The following is a 17,538-nucleotide window of genomic DNA, read 5'->3' on the forward strand; positions in this document are numbered from 1 at the left end:
GTAAGGGCTGTTTGACCAAGAAGGAGAGTGATGAAGTGCTGCAGCAGATGACGTGGCCAATCCCCCGACCTCAACCAAATGATGGTTTGGGATGAGTTGGAACGCAGAGTGAAGGAAAAGCAGCCAATAAGTGCTCAGCAGATGTGGGAACTCCTTCAAGACTGTTGGAAAAGCTGGTTGAGAGAATTTAATTTAACTAGGCAAGCCAGTTAAGAACAAATTCTTATTTACGATGATTGCCTCAGAACAGTGGGTAAACTGCCTTGTTCAGGGGCAGAACAACAGATTTTTACCTTGTCAGCTCAGGGATTTGATCTAGCAACCTTTCAATTATAGGCCCAATGCTGATGAATCTCAGAATTGTTTAACACTTTTTTGGTTACTACATGATTCCATATTTGTTATTTCATAGTTTTGATGTCTTCACTATTATTGTACAATGTAGAAATTAGTAAAAATAAAGAAAATCTCTTAAATGAGTTGGTGTTCTACCATGTTTGACCGGTAGTGTACATGAGGCAGAATAGGACAACGGTCTCCTCTTAAAGTGGAAATATATTATTCATTTCATTACTCTGGAGGAAATTCCGGCTTGATATCTCACATTATACTACTATCCCTCACATCGCTGCTTGTGATGAGCATGTGAGAGAAAATACAGGTTCATGGTTATTATTCATTTCCCCTTTGTGAACTGTAACAAACTTGTCCTACTTTTTCACTTCAAAACATCCATCACAGTGTTTCTCACTCACTCACACCACACTCAACATGCTACCATCTGGGTATAGGGTCAGAGGTCAGCAATCACTCCTGGAAGGGAAAACCCACCTCCCTTGTGTTCTCACTAGAAGAGGCTGGTGCCATCAGATATTCCTAAGGCTCCCCCTGTTGTTAACAGTGTAGAAACAATTCCTTTAATACCCTAATGCCAGACTTTGTTGGGACTGTGCAGACATATTTAGGTTTTGAGTAAAGGTTCTGAAATTAGCTGTCTCGCTAAATAGTTTCCAGTTTGAATGAAAGGGGTCACCATTGAGGCATAGTTGCGTGCTTCATCTATCTCTACCTATCTCCAGAATACACACATACGCACGCACACAGAAACACAACACTTTGACACCAGCCATATAAAAATATAAGACAAGGACAGAAACTGGAAGAATGCTCAAAGGAACCAATTGACTTCTCGTAACAGTTCTATCTTGGCCAGTCTCTTATGCAAATGTCCCACTCTCCCTTTCTCTCTGACTTCTTACAGACAATAAGACTGAAATAGGTGGTCTGCTAAGAAAATAACAGTTAAATAAATTTGTTTATCACAAGTCCATAATTTTTCATTGCATTCATTCACCTTTCTTAAAATATCTTATTCAGATTTCTTAAAAACGTATAGCTCTACCTTGGTGCATTCAGTACATATTTCTGCCTTGAGTTACAGTGGGGTTTCTCTCTCTCTTCCTTGCTTCCTTCACTTCTCTCTCTCTCTCACCTGATCTGACAACAGAGGATATATAAACTAACATATATTATCCACAACACAACACTAGAACATATATCTAGAACCTGGAATCATACAGTACAATGTACCTTGTGCCTGGATCTGCAGAGCAGGCACCTAATCTAGAACCTGGAACTACAGAGTGGGGAATAGATGTAGGATCTTCATTTTAACCAGTTTGCTACAGCAGGAAATAATCCTGCAGCAACAGGAAATGTCAATTATTATGTGGATTATAATTAATGGACATTTTTGTGGGGGTTGATCCATTTTTAATAAGGATAAGTCAAGTCTGAAATTTCAAAGTGGAAATTACAAACTTCATAGGCCTTTTTAGGACTCAAATACACTACAAGTTTTATGCAACAGGTTGATTCAATTGAGATCCTACACCTGTAGGTAGGTACTGCACTTGGATTATTGAACACCCCAACAGGGTTTTGCAGTATGAAACTTATATTGCAAATGGCTTTGGGTGGGAGTTTACTAAACCAGAAATACAGAGATGTGGAGGAAATAGAACAGAGCTCAGTCTACTGAGTCACCCTCAGCCAGGGTACAAGTTTGACCTATACAAATATTTTTAACTGAAGGTTGAAGGAGGGTTAACGGAGGGAAAGCATTGACAGAGAGTCCATCTTAGTCTGTCATGCATCCTTCCTCTTTAAAATGGCTGCAAGCTGACCATCCTTTTCTTTGGAATTTATTAAACAAAGAAGGGTGGAAGGGTAGAGAGGAAAATGCATAGTCTTTCCTATTTCAAATATTAAAGTTTTAACATCTGTTTATTATCTATCAATGGTTGTCCCTGTTTACTTCACAGTGTGCTCCTTCCTGATAGTCCCCCATCCCACCACCGTCAATAAGGGGAGAAGAGGATTGGCCCATGGGTGGTGCGCATAGGCCCAGGGGCGGGCCGTAGGAGGCTGAGGTGCGTGCCTTGTAGTGTGCCCTGTAGGAGGTGGTGGTGGGGATGGTAGTTCTGAGTGTGAGAAATGGGACCAGGGGCACGCAGCTGAGCCAGCTGATTGGAGGAGGCAGCAGCTGCCATCGCCGCAGCAACAGCCAGGGGGTTAGGAAACAGTCCATGGCCCAGAGTTTTTGGAAGTTCCTTTGAGAAGGTCAAGGATGACTGAGATCCAGAGAGAGAAAAGGTGAAAGGTTAAAATAAGTAATGAGTAAGGTGACAGAAGAGGCAGACTGTGGTATGCTGTCTATTAGACAAACCTATTAGACAACCCTGAGCTAAATGACTAAATCATCAAATAATGATTTCAAAGTATTGCTATAGCCTATACACATAATTGGATCATTACCACAAAGTCTGTGCGATTCTTATGCCGGCTAAGGAGGGGATTGGGCTTCCCTGCGACTCCATCCCGATGCCTTCGACTGGATATATGCTGAAGAGAAAAATAAGTGGGGCGTTATAGGTTTTCTTCTTTCTCCAAATGTGCATCCTACTTTCAGTGAGGTATCTGAATGATGAATTAAGCTGTAGGTGTAAGGTAAAGTTGCCTCTAGATGCTGATCTGTGGTTAGTTTTGCATTTCCCCCACTAATGGTTAAGGTTATGTTTGGGGGAGGGGTAGCTGATCCCAGTAGTGGAACATGTACCCAGTTCTCATATTTAAGTTAAAGTAAAGAAACCTTCCTAGAAACTTACTCAAGTAAAAGTGAAAGTCAACCAGTAAAATACTATTTGGGTAAAAGTCTAAAGTATTTGTTTTTAAATATACTTAAGTATCAAAAGTAGAAGTATAAATCATTTCAAATTCCTTAATTTAAGGATAACCAGTGGCACACTTCAACACTCAGACATAATTTACAAACAAAGCATTTATGTTTAGTGAGTCCGCCAGATCAGAGGCAGTAGGGATGACCAGGGATGTTCTCTTGATAAGTGCGTGAATTTGACCATTTTCCTGTCCTGCCTGAGCCTTCTAAATGTAACTTGTGCTTTTGGGTGTCAGGGAAAATGTATGGAGTAAAAAGTACATCATTTTCTTTAGGAATGTTATGAAGTAAAAGTAAAAGTTGTCAAAAATATTAATAGTAAATGAAAGTACAGATACCACAAAAAACGACTTCAGTAGTACTTGAAAGTATTTTTACTTATGTATTTTTCACCACTGGCTGATCCTAGATCTGTACTTAGGGGAAACTTCACTCTTGGGCAGTGGTCGTGTTACTTACTCACTCACCTGTTTGAGCTGCAGCTCAGAGTTCACCCTCACGTTGCAGATCTCACAGTGGAAGGTGCGTTCCTGAGTGTTGTGGTCCGAGGGCAGCCCCCCTTCCTGCTCTGGGCTGAGGTTAGGGCCCAGCCGAGGGTACGTTTTTATGGGGCCCAGCCCACTCCACGCCTCCAGGATGGTTTTGTGCTTGGTACCTGTCACCCGTGGAGAGAGTGGTAGAGAAGGAAATATTAGTTGTTAGTAAATTTTGTAAGTTCATACCTTATTGATAAAACTAGGCCTGATAACGCCTTGATTACATTTTCTCTGTGGAGTGTAATGTAGTTCTACATTTCATGATGTTCTTGTTCATTTCAAAACTATGATATTTTATGTATTTTTTGTACTATTAAGAAATTACAGAACTATATAATTGTAATATGGAATATATTTGGATATATTTGTATTAGTATGTTCCTTAAATTATCATTTGTTTGTGGCTATCATTGTAATTAACCTAGCCCTCAGAAGAATATGGTGGACGAGATCACATTGTAGGCTAATTGACCATAGAAAGATGAGTAGGCCTAAGCAGTATATTGAGTCAGAAAGTGTGGTGACATTGACTAGCCACTAGAGAGCACAGCCAAACATTTTCAGCATTAGTCTATTCAGTAGTTTTGGTAACCTATCTCCTGCTCTGTTCTTGTCTTGTCATGTAGTACAGAACCATTATCTCCTATTTCTCTTGTTCACTCTCGTTTCACGGTCAGTCCCTGTTCACCCTTTCTTTTGGCTTTTAATGGAACATTTCCTTCTCTCCTTTCTCAGTCTAGTACAGGGATGGGCAACTGGCGAAAACAAATTTAGCTTAGGGCCCCCAAAAGGCTAGGGCCGGCTCTGACTACATGTGTGATTATGTATGTGGGTAAGCAGACTGAGCCCCACATGATGAGTTAAGATTTTTGGTGGCCCCCACCCCCATCAAAGTTTCCCATCCCTGGTCTTGTATATACTGTACATCAGAGGTAACTGACAAAATAAAGGAAACACTTGAGTAAATGAGGTATACAAAGTATATTGAAAGCAGGTGCTTGGTGCTTCCACACAGGTGTGGTTCCTGAGTGTACTAAGCAATTAACATCCCATCATGCTTAGGGTCATGGATAAAAATTCCCAGTTGCCTATTATTTTGGCTACCATGGCTAGAAGAAAAGATCTCAGTGACTTTGAAAGCAGGGTCTCAAAGGAGCATGAGGTTAAGGATTAGCCCCTTATTTAAAATATTTGCCTAAAATGATATACCCAAATCTAACTGCCTGGAGCTCAGGCTCTGAAGCAAGGATATGCATATTCTTGGTGCCATTTGAAAGGAAACACTTTGACGTTTATGGAAATGTGAAAGTAATGTAGTAGAATATAACACAACAAATCTGGTAAAAGATAATACAAAGAAAAAACCAACCATTCTTTTGTATTTTTTTGTACCATCATTTTGAAATGCAAGAGAAAGGCCATAATGTACTATTCCAGCCCAGATTTTGGCCACTAGATGGCATCAGTGTATGTGCAAAGTGTTAGACTGATCCAATGAACCATTGCATTTTGTTTCAAAATTTTGTATCAAGACTGCCCAAATGTGCCTAATTTGTTTATTAATAACTTTTCATGTTCAAAATTGTACACTCTCCTCAAACAATAGCATGGTATTATTTCACTGTAAAAGCTACTGTAAATTAGACAGCGCGGTTAGATTAACAAGAATTTAAGCTTTCTGCCAATATCAGATATGTCTATGTCCTGGGTAATTTTCTTGTTACTTACAACCTCATGCTAATTGCATTAGACTACGTTAGCTCAACCGTCCCATGGAAAGGACACCGATCCCGAATAAGTTTTAAAGGGTGTGTGTGTATATGTATGTGTGCTTGTGCTTGTGTGCTTGTGTGCGTGTCTCAGTCACCAGATCTCAACCCAATTCCACACTTACAGTACAATATGGGAGATTCTGGAGTGTCTCCTGAGACAGCGTGTTCCAAAACCCCAAATTATGGAATTTCTCATAGAAGAATGGTGTCGCATCCCTAAAGTAGAGTTCCAGACACTTGTAGAATCTATGCCAAGACGGATTGAAGATGTTCTGGCTCATGGTGGCCCGATGCCCTATTAAGACACTTTATGTTTTGTTACCAATGCACCATATACTACCCACCACTGCAACCTGTAGGCTCTCATTGGCTGGCCCTCGCATCATATTCGTCGCCAAACCCACTGGCTCCAGGTCATTGATAAGTCTTTGCTAGGTAAAGCCCCGCCTTATCTCAGCTCACTGGTCACCATATCAGCCTCACCCGTAGCATGCGCTCCAGCAGGTATATTTCACTGGTCACCCCCAAAGCCAATTCCTCCTTTGGCTGCCTTTCCTTCCAGTTCTCTGCTGCCAATGACTGGAACAAACTGCAAAGATCACTGAAGCTGGATACTCATATCTCCCTCACTAACTTTAAGCACCAGCTGTCAGAGCAGCTCACAGATCACTGCACCTGTACATAGCCCATCTCTAAATAGCCCATCCAACTACCTCATCCCCATACTGTTATTTATTTTATTTATTTTTGCTCCTTTGCACCCCAGTATTTCTACTTGCACACTCATCTATCACTCCAGTGTTTAATTGCTATATTGTAATTTTTTCGCCACTATGGCCTATTTACTGCCTTACCTCCATTATCCTACCTCATTTGCACACACTGTATATAGACTTTTTCTATTTTATTATTGACTGTAAGTTTGTTTATTCCATGTGTAACTCTGTGTTGTTGCTTGTGTTGCACTGCTTTGCTTTATCTTGGCCAGGTCGCATTTGTAAATGAGAACTTGTTCTCAGCTAGCCTACCTGGTTAAATAAAGGTGAAATAAAAAGTAACAAAAAAAAATGTTGGTGTTTCCTTATTTTGGCAGTTACCTGTATGTACTTCTTCTCACACACTCATCTCCTCTCTGATATATTGTTTCCTTTCCTGATTGATCCCTCTTTACAAGCACACATGGCCTTTCTTTTTATAAGCCCAACTCTGGCAGCTCACTCTATGGCCTAAGTTCATTGACCATTCTCAAAACCATTTCCAGACTGTTTTCTTTAAATACCAAAACTATTTACTCACGCCCTGTACAGTTGCATGGATACTGTTTGTAGCTCAACAACACACATGTGTATATTTTAAATCAGGCCCTCACAAATGTGGAATCTCCTAAGTGTGTGTACATAACTGTGGACAAGCCCAAATGACTATGTGTGTAAGTAGTTATTTGACTACGTACAGTGAGGGAAAAAAGTATTTGATCCCCTGCTGATTTTGTACGTTTGCCCACTGACAAAGAAATGATCAGTTTAGAATTTTAATAGTAGGTTTATTTGAACAGTGAGAGACAGAATAATAACAACAAAAATCCAGAAAAACGCATGTCAAAAATGTTATAAGTTGATTTGCATTTTAATGAGGGAAATAACTATTTGACCCCCTCTCAATCAGAAAGATTTCTGGTTTTTGTTGTTATTCTGTCTCTCACTGTTCAAATAAACCTACCATTAAAATTATAGACTGATCATTTCTTTTTCAGTGGGCAAATGCACAAAATCAGCAGGGGATCAAATACTTTTTTTCCCTCACTGTATACATAATTCCCTCACATTTTATGCACTGTGAATCATTCAAAATAACAGCCGTATTCTGGTAACCTGTCAGTTTGTAATCATGGATGTCATTAACTATGTATATGTAATTACCTCCAGGTGTGTATGTTTTGGAGGGATGGCTTTAGGAAACATAACTACTAGTCCCATGTGGCTCAGTTGCCAGCGCATGCCACTTACAACGCCAGGGTTGTGGGTTCGATTCCCATCGGGACCAGTACAAATAAAAATGTATGCATTCACTACTGTAAGTCACTCTGCATAACAGCATCTACTAAAATGTCATATTGTAACTAAAAGAAAACAATCTGATTGTTATATCTGTTAAAATAAACCAGACACGTGGAAGTATTGTCCTGTTTCTCTATGTGGTGGATGAAAGCCAAGCTGTTCTTCTGTCATTTGAGTTGAGCTGGTTAATCTAGCCTTGAACACACTGAAATATTCATTGTTTACTCTTCTTCCCTGAGAGTGTGTGACTTAGGTTCTATGTGTGTGCATCAGAAGCCCTGGCTTAGTATTGCAATATTTGGCCTTGTGAAGTTATTCAACCGCGATGCCTTAGCCGTAGTTTGCAGTGTATTCATAAACCTTGAGTGGAAGAAAATATATTTCATCAATTATGCCACTGTGTGTAGTTTTGTCCCTTGTGTGTGACAGTGGTATCCTATGAGTCAATATCAGAGATCAGGGTGTGAAGGAGAACACATAAAATGTTGTGTTTGTAAAAGCTCAAGCATCACTTTGTGCGGCTAATTTGGAGGCTGCTGAGAAGGCAATATCTATCTAGGCCGGAATGCTTAATGACAATAGACTTTATTACACATTGCGTTATCAGTTCTGTCTTTGGAAGGAGCCTTACCTTTGTTGTGCGCCTCTAGCTGAGAGAGGGAGTTGACGGCCACTTTGCACAGTGAGCAGTAGAGCAGCTTCTTGGCCTTGTCCTCAGACTCCCCTGAAGAGAGGCTGGGGGCCAGGGACAGGGTGTCAGGGGGGCCCGCCATGGGGGTGTCCACCTGGGGGGCACAAAGTGCCGGGGAGGGGATGGAGGTGGTGGGCATAGGTGTACTCAAAGGGGGCAAGGATGGACACACAGGGAGCAGGGGGGTGTCTGGGACCGACATGGGGATGGGGCTGGGTGTCATGTCTGAGCCGTTTGAATGTGGGCGGGACTCGACGTCATCTGTGAAGAGAACAGATAGGAAATAGAACGTTTTCTACCATATTTTATACAACGGGTGGTTCTAATTCTGAATGCTGATTGGTTAAAAAACTTGACTTTGTCTCGGGCCTAACAACACCCGTGCCAATATATCCACAAACACCGGATTCTTGGGCATTATCACTTACGTGTAGAGCACACCAGATAATATTATGATGATGACGATGATGATGATGATGCGGCACTAGTACAGTACTATGTCTGAACCTACAGGGTCAAAACTCTGCCCCAGAGGGCCACACATCTGTCTCCCTCATCTGGAGTGAGTCAGGGTAGGGGGAATACCTGGGTCATGTCAGGTTATTCAGGTTGGAGAGGGTGGAAGGAGGGTCAGTAGAACAGCACATTAATCTTAATGTTACTGTAGGTTAACCACTGTATGTAGCACAGGGTCATCTGGCCTGCCAACTGAACCAAGAGATAAACAAAATACAACTTTTGGGAGCCAGTAGAGCCTTTATGGAAAATCTTCATAGCAGCATCCTCATACTACATTGTATTTAACCACAGACACAATCAAATCTGACAGTTGTTTCTCTCCCAATCTTTCCTGTGTGACAGTATGTGTCAGGGGAAGCTCTATGTGTTGCCTACGTTTTTCCCCCCTAATCTGATGACAGCCCTCCCTCCCTCCCCACCACCCTCCTCTCCTGCTGGCCAATCCCAGTGACGGATACCTGGGAAGCTGATTCTTGTCAGTGCTGACAGAGGCGTCTCTTAGCAGACATCCCTCTGTACAACTGTTCTGTTTCACCCCTGATCTCTGACTAAACAGCTGAACTTCACACACAGACCGAAACGTGTGTGTGTGTTTAGGTTATATCTCTGTGTGGGTTCAGCATGTGTGTGTGTTTAGGTTATATCTCTGTGTGGGTTCAGCACGTGTGTGTGTTTAGGTTATATCTCTGTGTGGGTTCAGCATGTGTGTGTGTTTAGGTTATATCTCTGTGTGGGTTCAGCACGTGTGTGTGTTTAGGTTATATCTCTGTGTGGGTTCAGCATGTGTGTGTGTTTAGGTTATATCTCTGTGTGGGTTCAGCACGTGTGTGTGTTTAGGTTATATCTCTGTGTGGGTTCAGCACGTGTGTTTAGGTTATATCTCTGTGTGGGTTCAGCATGTGTGTGTGTTTAGGTTATATCTCTGTGTGGGTTCAGCACGTGTGTGTGTTTAGGTTATATCTCTGTGTGGGTTCAGCATGTGTGTGTGTGTTTAGGTTATATCTCTGTGTGGATTCAGCATGTTTGTGTGTTTAGGTTATATCTCTCTGTGGGTTCAGCATGTCAAATAAAATTTTATTGGTCACATACACATGGTTAGCAGATGTTAATGCAGTGTAGCGAAATGCTTGTGCTTCTAGTTCCGACAGTGCAGTAATATCTAACAAGTAATCTAACAAATTCACAACAACTACCTTATACACATAATGTAAGGGGATGCAATAAGAATATGTACATATAAATATATGGATGCTCGATGGCCGTACAGCATAGGCAAGATGCAATAGATGGTATAAAATACACTATATACATAGGAGATGAGTATTGTAGGATATGTAAACATTATTAAAGTGACATTATTTAAAGAGACCTTTAGTAAATCAATTTATTAAAGTGGCCAGTGATTTGAGTCTGTATGTTGGCAGCAGCCTCTCTATGTTAGTGATGGCTGTTTAACAGTCAGATGGCCTTCCGATAGAAGCTGTTTTTCAGTCTCTCGGCCCCAGCTTTGATGCACCTGTACTGACATCGCCTTCTGGATGATAGCGGGGTGAACAGGCAGTGGCTCGGGTGGTTGTTGTCCTTGATGATCTTTCTGGCCTTCCTGTGACATCAGGTGCTGTTTGTCTCTTGGAGGGCAGGTAGTTTGCCCCCGGTGATGCATTGTGCAAACCGCACTACCCTCTGGAGAGCCTTGCGATTGAGGGCAGTGGAGTTGCCGTACCAGGCGGTGATACAGCCCGACAGGATGCTCTCGATTGTGCATCTGTAAAAGTTTGTGAGGGTTTTAGGTGACAAGCCAAATTTCTTCAGCCTCCTGAGGTTGATGAGGCGCTGTTGTGCCTTCTTCACCACACTGTCTGTGTGGGTGGACCATTTCAGTTTGTCCGTGATGTGTACGCCGAGGAACTTAAAACTTTTCTCCACTACTGTCCCGTCGATGTGGATAGGGGGGTGCTCCCTCTGCTGTTTCCTGAAGTCCACAATCATCTCCTTTGTTTTGTTGACGTTGAGTGAGAGTTTATTTTCCTGACACCACACTCCGAGGGCCCTCACTTCCTCCCTGTAGGCTGTCTTGTCGTTGTTGGTAATCAAGCCTACCACTGTAGTGTCATCTGCAAACTTGATGATTGAGTTGGAGGCGTGCATGGCCACGCAGTCATGGGTGAACAGGGAGTACAGGAGAGGGCTGAGAACGCACCCTTGTAGGGCCCCAGTGTTGAGGATCAGCGGGGTGGAGATGTTGTTCCCTACCTTCACCACCTGGGGGCGGCCAGTCAGAAAGTCCAGGACCCAGTTGCACAGGGCGGGGTCGAGACCCAGGGTCTCAAGCTTAATGATGAGTTTGTAGGGTACTATGGTGTTGAATGCTGAACTGTAGTCAATGAACAGCATTCTTACATAGGTATTCCTCTTGTCCAGATGAGATAGGGAAGTTTGCAGTGTGATGGCGATTGCATCGTCAGAGGACCTGTTGGGGCGGTAAGCAAATTGGAGTGGGTCTAGGGTATCAGGTAGGGTGGAAGTGATATGATCCTTGACTAGTCTCTCAAAGCACTTCATGATGACAGAAGTGAGTGCTACGGGGCGACAGTCATTTAGTTCAGTTACCTTCGCTTTCTTAGGTACAGGAACAATGGTGGCCCTCTTGAAGCATGTGGGGACAGCAGACTGGGATAGGGAGTGATTGAATATGTCCGTAAACACTCCAGACAACTGGTCTGCGCATGCTCTGAGGACGCGGCTAGAGATGCCGTCTGGGTTGGCAGCCTTGTGAGGGTTAACACGTTTAAATGTTTTACTCATGTCGGCCACGGAGGAGAGCCCACAGTCTTTGGTAGATGGCCGTGTCGTGGCACTGTATTGTCCTCAAAGCACGCAAAGAATTTGTTTAATTTGTCTGGGAGCAAGACGTCGATGTCCGCGGTAGGGCTGGTTTTCTTTTTGTAATCCATGATTGACTTTAGACCCTGCCACATATGTCTCGTGTTTGAGCCATTGAATTGCGAGTCTACATTGTCTCTATACTGACACTTTGCTTGTTTGATTGCCTTGCGGAGGGAATAACTACACGCTTTGTATTCGGTCATGTTTCCAGTTGCCTTGCCATGATTAAATGCAGTGATTTGTGTGTGTTTAGGTTATATCTCTGTGTGGGTTCAGCATGTGTGTGTGTGTTTAGGTTACAGTATATCTCTGTGTGCGTTCAGCATGTGTGTGTTTAGGTTATATCTCTGTGTGGGTTCAGCATGTGTGTGTGTTTAGGTTATATCTCTGTGTGCGTTCAGCATGTGAGTGTGTTTAGGTTATATCTCTGTGTGGGTTCAGCATGTGTGTGTGTTTAGGTTACAGTATATCTCTGTGTGGGTTCAGCATGTTTGTGTGTAGGTTATATCTCTGTGTTTGTTCAGCGTGTGTGTGTTTAGGTTATACCTCTGTGTGGGTTCAGCATGTGTGTGTTTAGGTTATATCTTTGTGTGGGTTCAGCATGTGTGTGTTTAGGTTATATCTTTGTGTGGGTTCAGCATGTGTGTGTTTAGGTTATATCTTTGTGTGGGTTCAGCATGTGTGTGTGTGTGTTTAGGTTATATCTTTGTGTGGGTTCAGCATGTGTGTGTGTGTACAGTGTGGAGCACAGGTGGTGCTTACCCTGTTTGCTAGGGTCGGGGCCTGGGCTGGATGTTGAGGGGCCTGGTGGAGAGGGGGCGGCGGTGGGGAGAGTGGCCAGCTTGTCACCCTCCTGGGGGCGAGTCTTGGAGGTCTCAATGCCTTTTACCCTCCGAGCGTGGCGGCTCCCCTTATAGTGGGCCTCTGCCTGACTCTGAGAAAAGAACATGGGGAGGAGAGGGCATGGCATGATATGTCACATCATAATCCACATGGGTATTATTATTCACACACTTCTGAGCGCCATGCTTATCTGATATCTGCGTATATCAGGAAAAAAAGATATACCTAATCTTTAGCAGATGATAATTCACTCACCCCAATAGCAGCCTTAGCATGGCCATGGGACACCACACACACCCTGGCTGTTTTATTTTCACGCTACGGTTGTGTCCTGTTTTCCTGTTTAGTACAGTATCTATCATCCACAGGCTGTTTGAGACCCAGTGAGGTCAGTGGAGTAAACTCTAGCCATAGTGTTGACTGGACATCTCTCAGCAGATGGCTTTAGGCTGTCATATGAGCCCTGTGCTGTCCCTGCTCTGTACCTGCCTGTCCCTGTGGCTGAGTGACTGGCTGGCTGACTGGCTGACTGGCTGGAGCACTCTTCAGCAGTTCAGTAGATCCATTATGCATCTCTGTCTGCACAGGGGTGGGTTTTATTTTTAAAAAATGTAATTGAACCTTTATTTAACAAGGCAAGTCAGTTAAGAACAAATTCTTATTTACAATGGCGGCCTACCCCGGCCAAACCTGAACAACGCTGGGACAATTGTGTGCCGCCCTATGGGACTCCCAATCACGGCCGGATGTGATACAGCCTGGATTCGAACCAGGGACTGTAGTGACTTTATAACTATCCTTGTTCAACACAAAATAGCACAAAATACAGCAACTGAGGAGCACACACTCTCTGTGGTTTGCTGTCAATGTGAGAACTACACTGAGTGTACAAACAGTAGGTCAGCAGTAATCATTCTTTAAGCGTTCTAGAATATTCCAGACCCTATATAGTACTATAATGTTCAGGTCACCTTTAGTCTGTCTTTACAGAGGAGGATTGTAGAATGTTCTGGTGGTTCCTCTGCTGTAAATTGCTAATTACTGAACTGAGCCTGTGATGATTATCGAGTGGTGAGAATGGGATTATCTAAAATAGACCCAGAGGTGTGAGGAAACACTGACAGCTGCAACTAGACTACTGCTGCTCAAGGAGGAGTAAGGAATGCGAGTGGCCAGAGTGTCACCAAGGGAGGTTGTGTGTACTGTAGGCAGCTACATAGCTACAAAGAGAGCTGGGGCTTGGCAGCAGCGAGGGAGTGAGGGAGGCATCAACGAGGTGAGGGGGCTACTGGGACGTGTCAGGGATGCCTCCCTAAACCCCAGGCAGTAATTGCCGATGACAGAGGTACACATATAGCCCCAGATTAGACATGAAGGAGGAGGGGTAACCCACTCAGCAACAGTTATGTTCTCCAAAGAGACAGACTTACAGAGAAAAGTAATTGCCTCTCTCTCACTTCTCTCCCACTCTACTTTCACTATTTCAGATTGTAACCCCCCCTGTCTCTCTCTCTCTCTCTCTCTCTCTCTCTCTCTCTCTCTCCTCTTCTCTCTCTCGATGGAGGAAAGCTTTGGTTTTGAAGCTCTGTCCTGACCTTCAGTGTTTAGGTCTTGGGGATCAATGAAATTCAACAATCAATTCTAACTGAACAGAGTTGACAACAGAGAGGGGAGACGGACAGGGAGACAGAAAGAGGGGATAGAGCAGAGGTCTAGAAAGAGATTAGAAGGAAGGAGGAAATAGAGATCTTAAGGGTAGAACTGAAGAGTTAGAAAATAGGAGTACATGATGTTTAGAATGGGTTAAGAAGCGTTATGAAAAGTGGATATGAAAATATGATCCTTTTCTCTCTGAGCAGGATGCGGCTTTGATGTTTAATCTATGAGGTGACAAAGGCAGAGGAACCAGAGAGAACTGGTCTAGCAGCCAAATCTACTGTACAGCCGACAGGCAACACAATGGAGGAGAGAGGGGGTGGGAGAGGAGAGGGAGGACGAGGGAAATGCAGAAGAGAAGGACACAGGAAGTACACCAGAAAGAGAGAAGGAGATAGAGAGACATCAACATGTATGAAGAAGAGGAGGAAAAAAGGAAAAGGAAGCAGGATCTATCTTAGGGACTGACATTGACATTGAAATTGATTGATTGAGAGAGAGAGAGAGAGAGAGAGAGAGAGAGAGAGAGAGAGAGAGAGAGAGAGAGAGAGAGAGAGAGAGAGAGAGAGAAGGTGTCCAGCTTTGTGGTGCTGCAGTGGTAACGATAGCCAATGCAGCACAATAAAGAGGCATGTGACGTCGGTCTTGCAGCATAGAGAGCTGGGCTGAGCTCTGACAGCCTGTCCTGTATGGCTGGTGGCTGCTTGGAATGAATTGCAATTTCATAATCACCCCATGTGGCCGTATACAGAACAATACTGGTGGCAGACTGGCAGTGTGATAGGTTTGCTTCTGAGTTTATATGAATCAATCCAGATATTTTGGTTTGGTTCAGCTTCAGTCTTTAATTGTATTTGGTTTAGCAGACGATGAAGTTTAATCCATGGTTTAGCCAGTGTAGACTGACAGAAAACACAATTCAGTGAGAGTGCTGCCGGTACTTTATTTAGAATGTTTATATCAAAATATCTTACTCTTTATAGCAGGAAAGACAATGTATGCTGGCTGGGGTATAACATTAGAAACGTGTGGAAAGTATTATGTGATAGTGTCTCTAACTGTGCTTCTGAAATGTAGTAGTGCTGCAGTAACAGATCCTTGGCTGTATATATACTGTGTATACTGTGTATACTGTGAGCAGACTATTCTTTCATTACTAGAGAATGTCCATTGTGCTCTGAGCTCACAGCCTGACTTCCCCGCTCAGATTACTGAGCACTGGACTGGTAGAGCAGATGGAGATCAGGACTTTCTCACACACACTGACTGTACTGATGATGATGATGCATAAAGGGAGTGAAGGCCAAACAGGTGGCCAAGGGTCCAGTCGAGTTGGAAGTTGAACACACACATACACACCACACGCAGTACACTATTCTACGCTGCTACATGCAGGCACAGACGGACAGACAGACGACACTCACACCCACACACACAGGGTTGACGACAGTGACACCTGACCTGACAGCAAACTCTCGACCACAAAGCGCTACAGAGGGTGGTGCAGACAGCCCAGTACATCACTGGGGCCGAGCTCCCTGCCATCCAGGACCTCTATATCAGGCGGTGTCAGAGGAAGGGCTAAAGAATTGGCAAAGACTTCAGCCACCCAAACCATAGACTGTTCACTCTGCTACCGTCCGGCAAACAATAACGGAGCATCGGCTCTCGGACCAACAGGCTCTGAGACAGCTTCTACCCCCAAGCCACAAGACTGCTAAATAGTTCATTAAGTGGTTACCCTGATTATCTGCACTGACCCTATCTTACACTGACTCTATCCACACTCACTATATATACACATTCACACACACATTACACTGACACTCACACAAAAATCCATACACATTCACATACTGTACACTAGATATGCACACACACACATAACACACACACACACGCATACCGCCAACACAAACACACACACTTTTACACTCATTTGCTATTATTATCTATCCTGATGCCTAGTCACTCGTACCTCTGCACATTGATCTGGTACTAGTATTCTCTGTATATTGATTCATTCTTGTGTATTTTATTCCTGTGTTACTATTTTTCTTTTTATTATCATTTCTCAGTTAAGTAAGTCTACACCTGTTGTATTTGGCACAAGTGACAAATAACATTGGATTTGATTTGAGTGTGTACTACAGAATGTGAGAACATGGGGTCCAGGAGAGTGGATTAGAGAGGGTAGATAGATGCAGCTGTTATGGCGTTTCAGACGCTCCCCTGTCTATGTTTCCACCGCCCTTTCCCCAAAAGTATTTAGTGCTTTATTCATTGGCATGTGTCAACATTTTTAGCCTGGATTGTGTGTCAGACTTGTGTCTGGCTTAAAAGTGACACTGTGTTTCCCCTGAGCAAAGAGACTTTTACTGTATGTTTAGGGGATATACCCATCGCTCAAGCTGGTCCAATGTACCCTGGCCTGTACTTTCTATACCCATTGTGAAGCACTACAAAAACATTTAATACTTCATAACAATAATGTTGAATACACGTAGTGCACATTATGAAGCAAATTGCCTAAGCCTGCTACAGTGAAATTGTTATACTCAATGCAGTCTATGACAGGAAAACAGGTCTTACCACATCTTACTGGTGATAAAACGCTCTCATCTGTGTAGGGGAGGGGGAGGAGTTGTATAATCAGGCCTTAAAACAGCCTCAGATTTGACCGTATATGTTTACAGGTGAGTTTGTGTTCTAATACACACAGCAGCAAGGAGAGAGGATCATATACAGAGAAAATAATGTAGAGACAACAGTTGTAAGTGGTTATAGTACAATATTTGAGATTTTCAACAAATTCATGTTTCTTCTTTTTATAAGAAACATTAATGTGTTGAAAATCCCAAATTGTTTGCATAGTCAACTTACACACAGCTCTGACACACACACTTATCCCACCAGACATGCCACCAGGGGTCTTTTCACAGTCCCCAGATCCAGAACAAATTCAAAAAAGCATATAGTAGAGCCATTATTGCATGGAACTCCGTTCCATCTCATATTACTGAAATGAACAGCAAACCTGGTTCCAAAAAACAGATATAGCAACTCCTCAAGGCACAACGCCTCTCCCCTATTTGACATAGATAGTTTGTGTGTATAAATTGATATGTAGACTACGTGTGCCATTTTTATTTTATTTTAATTGATGTAGTTCTGTTCTTGTCTACTGATGTTCTGTATTATGTCATGTTTTATGTTTTGTGTGGACCCCAGGAAGAGTAGCGGCTGCTTTTGCAAACAACTAATGGGGATCCTAATAAAATACAAAATACACATAAAGACATGCAATCAAACTGAGCATTGGTTTATGTGCTTATTTCAC

The 17,538-nt window shown here is 43.0% G+C and overlaps 1 protein-coding gene across 2 annotated transcripts in view; it reads right to left on the minus strand.

The window, feature by feature from the left end:
• Positions 1 to 1,458: 1,458 nt before the first annotated feature.
• The window catches only part of LOC115150581 (zinc finger protein 385A), a 57,664-nt gene continuing 41,584 nt past the window's right edge, over positions 1,459 to 17,538 (minus strand). For both annotated transcript variants that reach the window (XM_029694025.1, XM_029694022.1), the window contains exons 4-8: positions 12,462 to 12,633; positions 8,235 to 8,555; positions 3,706 to 3,893; positions 2,818 to 2,904; positions 1,459 to 2,633 (exon numbers count right to left, since the gene is read on the minus strand). In XM_029694025.1, the coding sequence (XP_029549885.1) occupies positions 2,361 to 2,633; positions 2,818 to 2,904; positions 3,706 to 3,893; positions 8,235 to 8,555; positions 12,462 to 12,633 (1,041 nt within the window). In that variant the 3' untranslated portion in view covers positions 1,459 to 2,360. The remainder of the gene's footprint in view (positions 2,634 to 2,817; positions 2,905 to 3,705; positions 3,894 to 8,234; positions 8,556 to 12,461; positions 12,634 to 17,538) is intronic.

This window comes from Salmo trutta, chromosome 16, assembly GCF_901001165.1.
Source record: "Salmo trutta chromosome 16, fSalTru1.1, whole genome shotgun sequence".
In the NCBI taxonomy this organism is placed as follows: Eukaryota; Metazoa; Chordata; class Actinopteri; order Salmoniformes; family Salmonidae; genus Salmo; species Salmo trutta.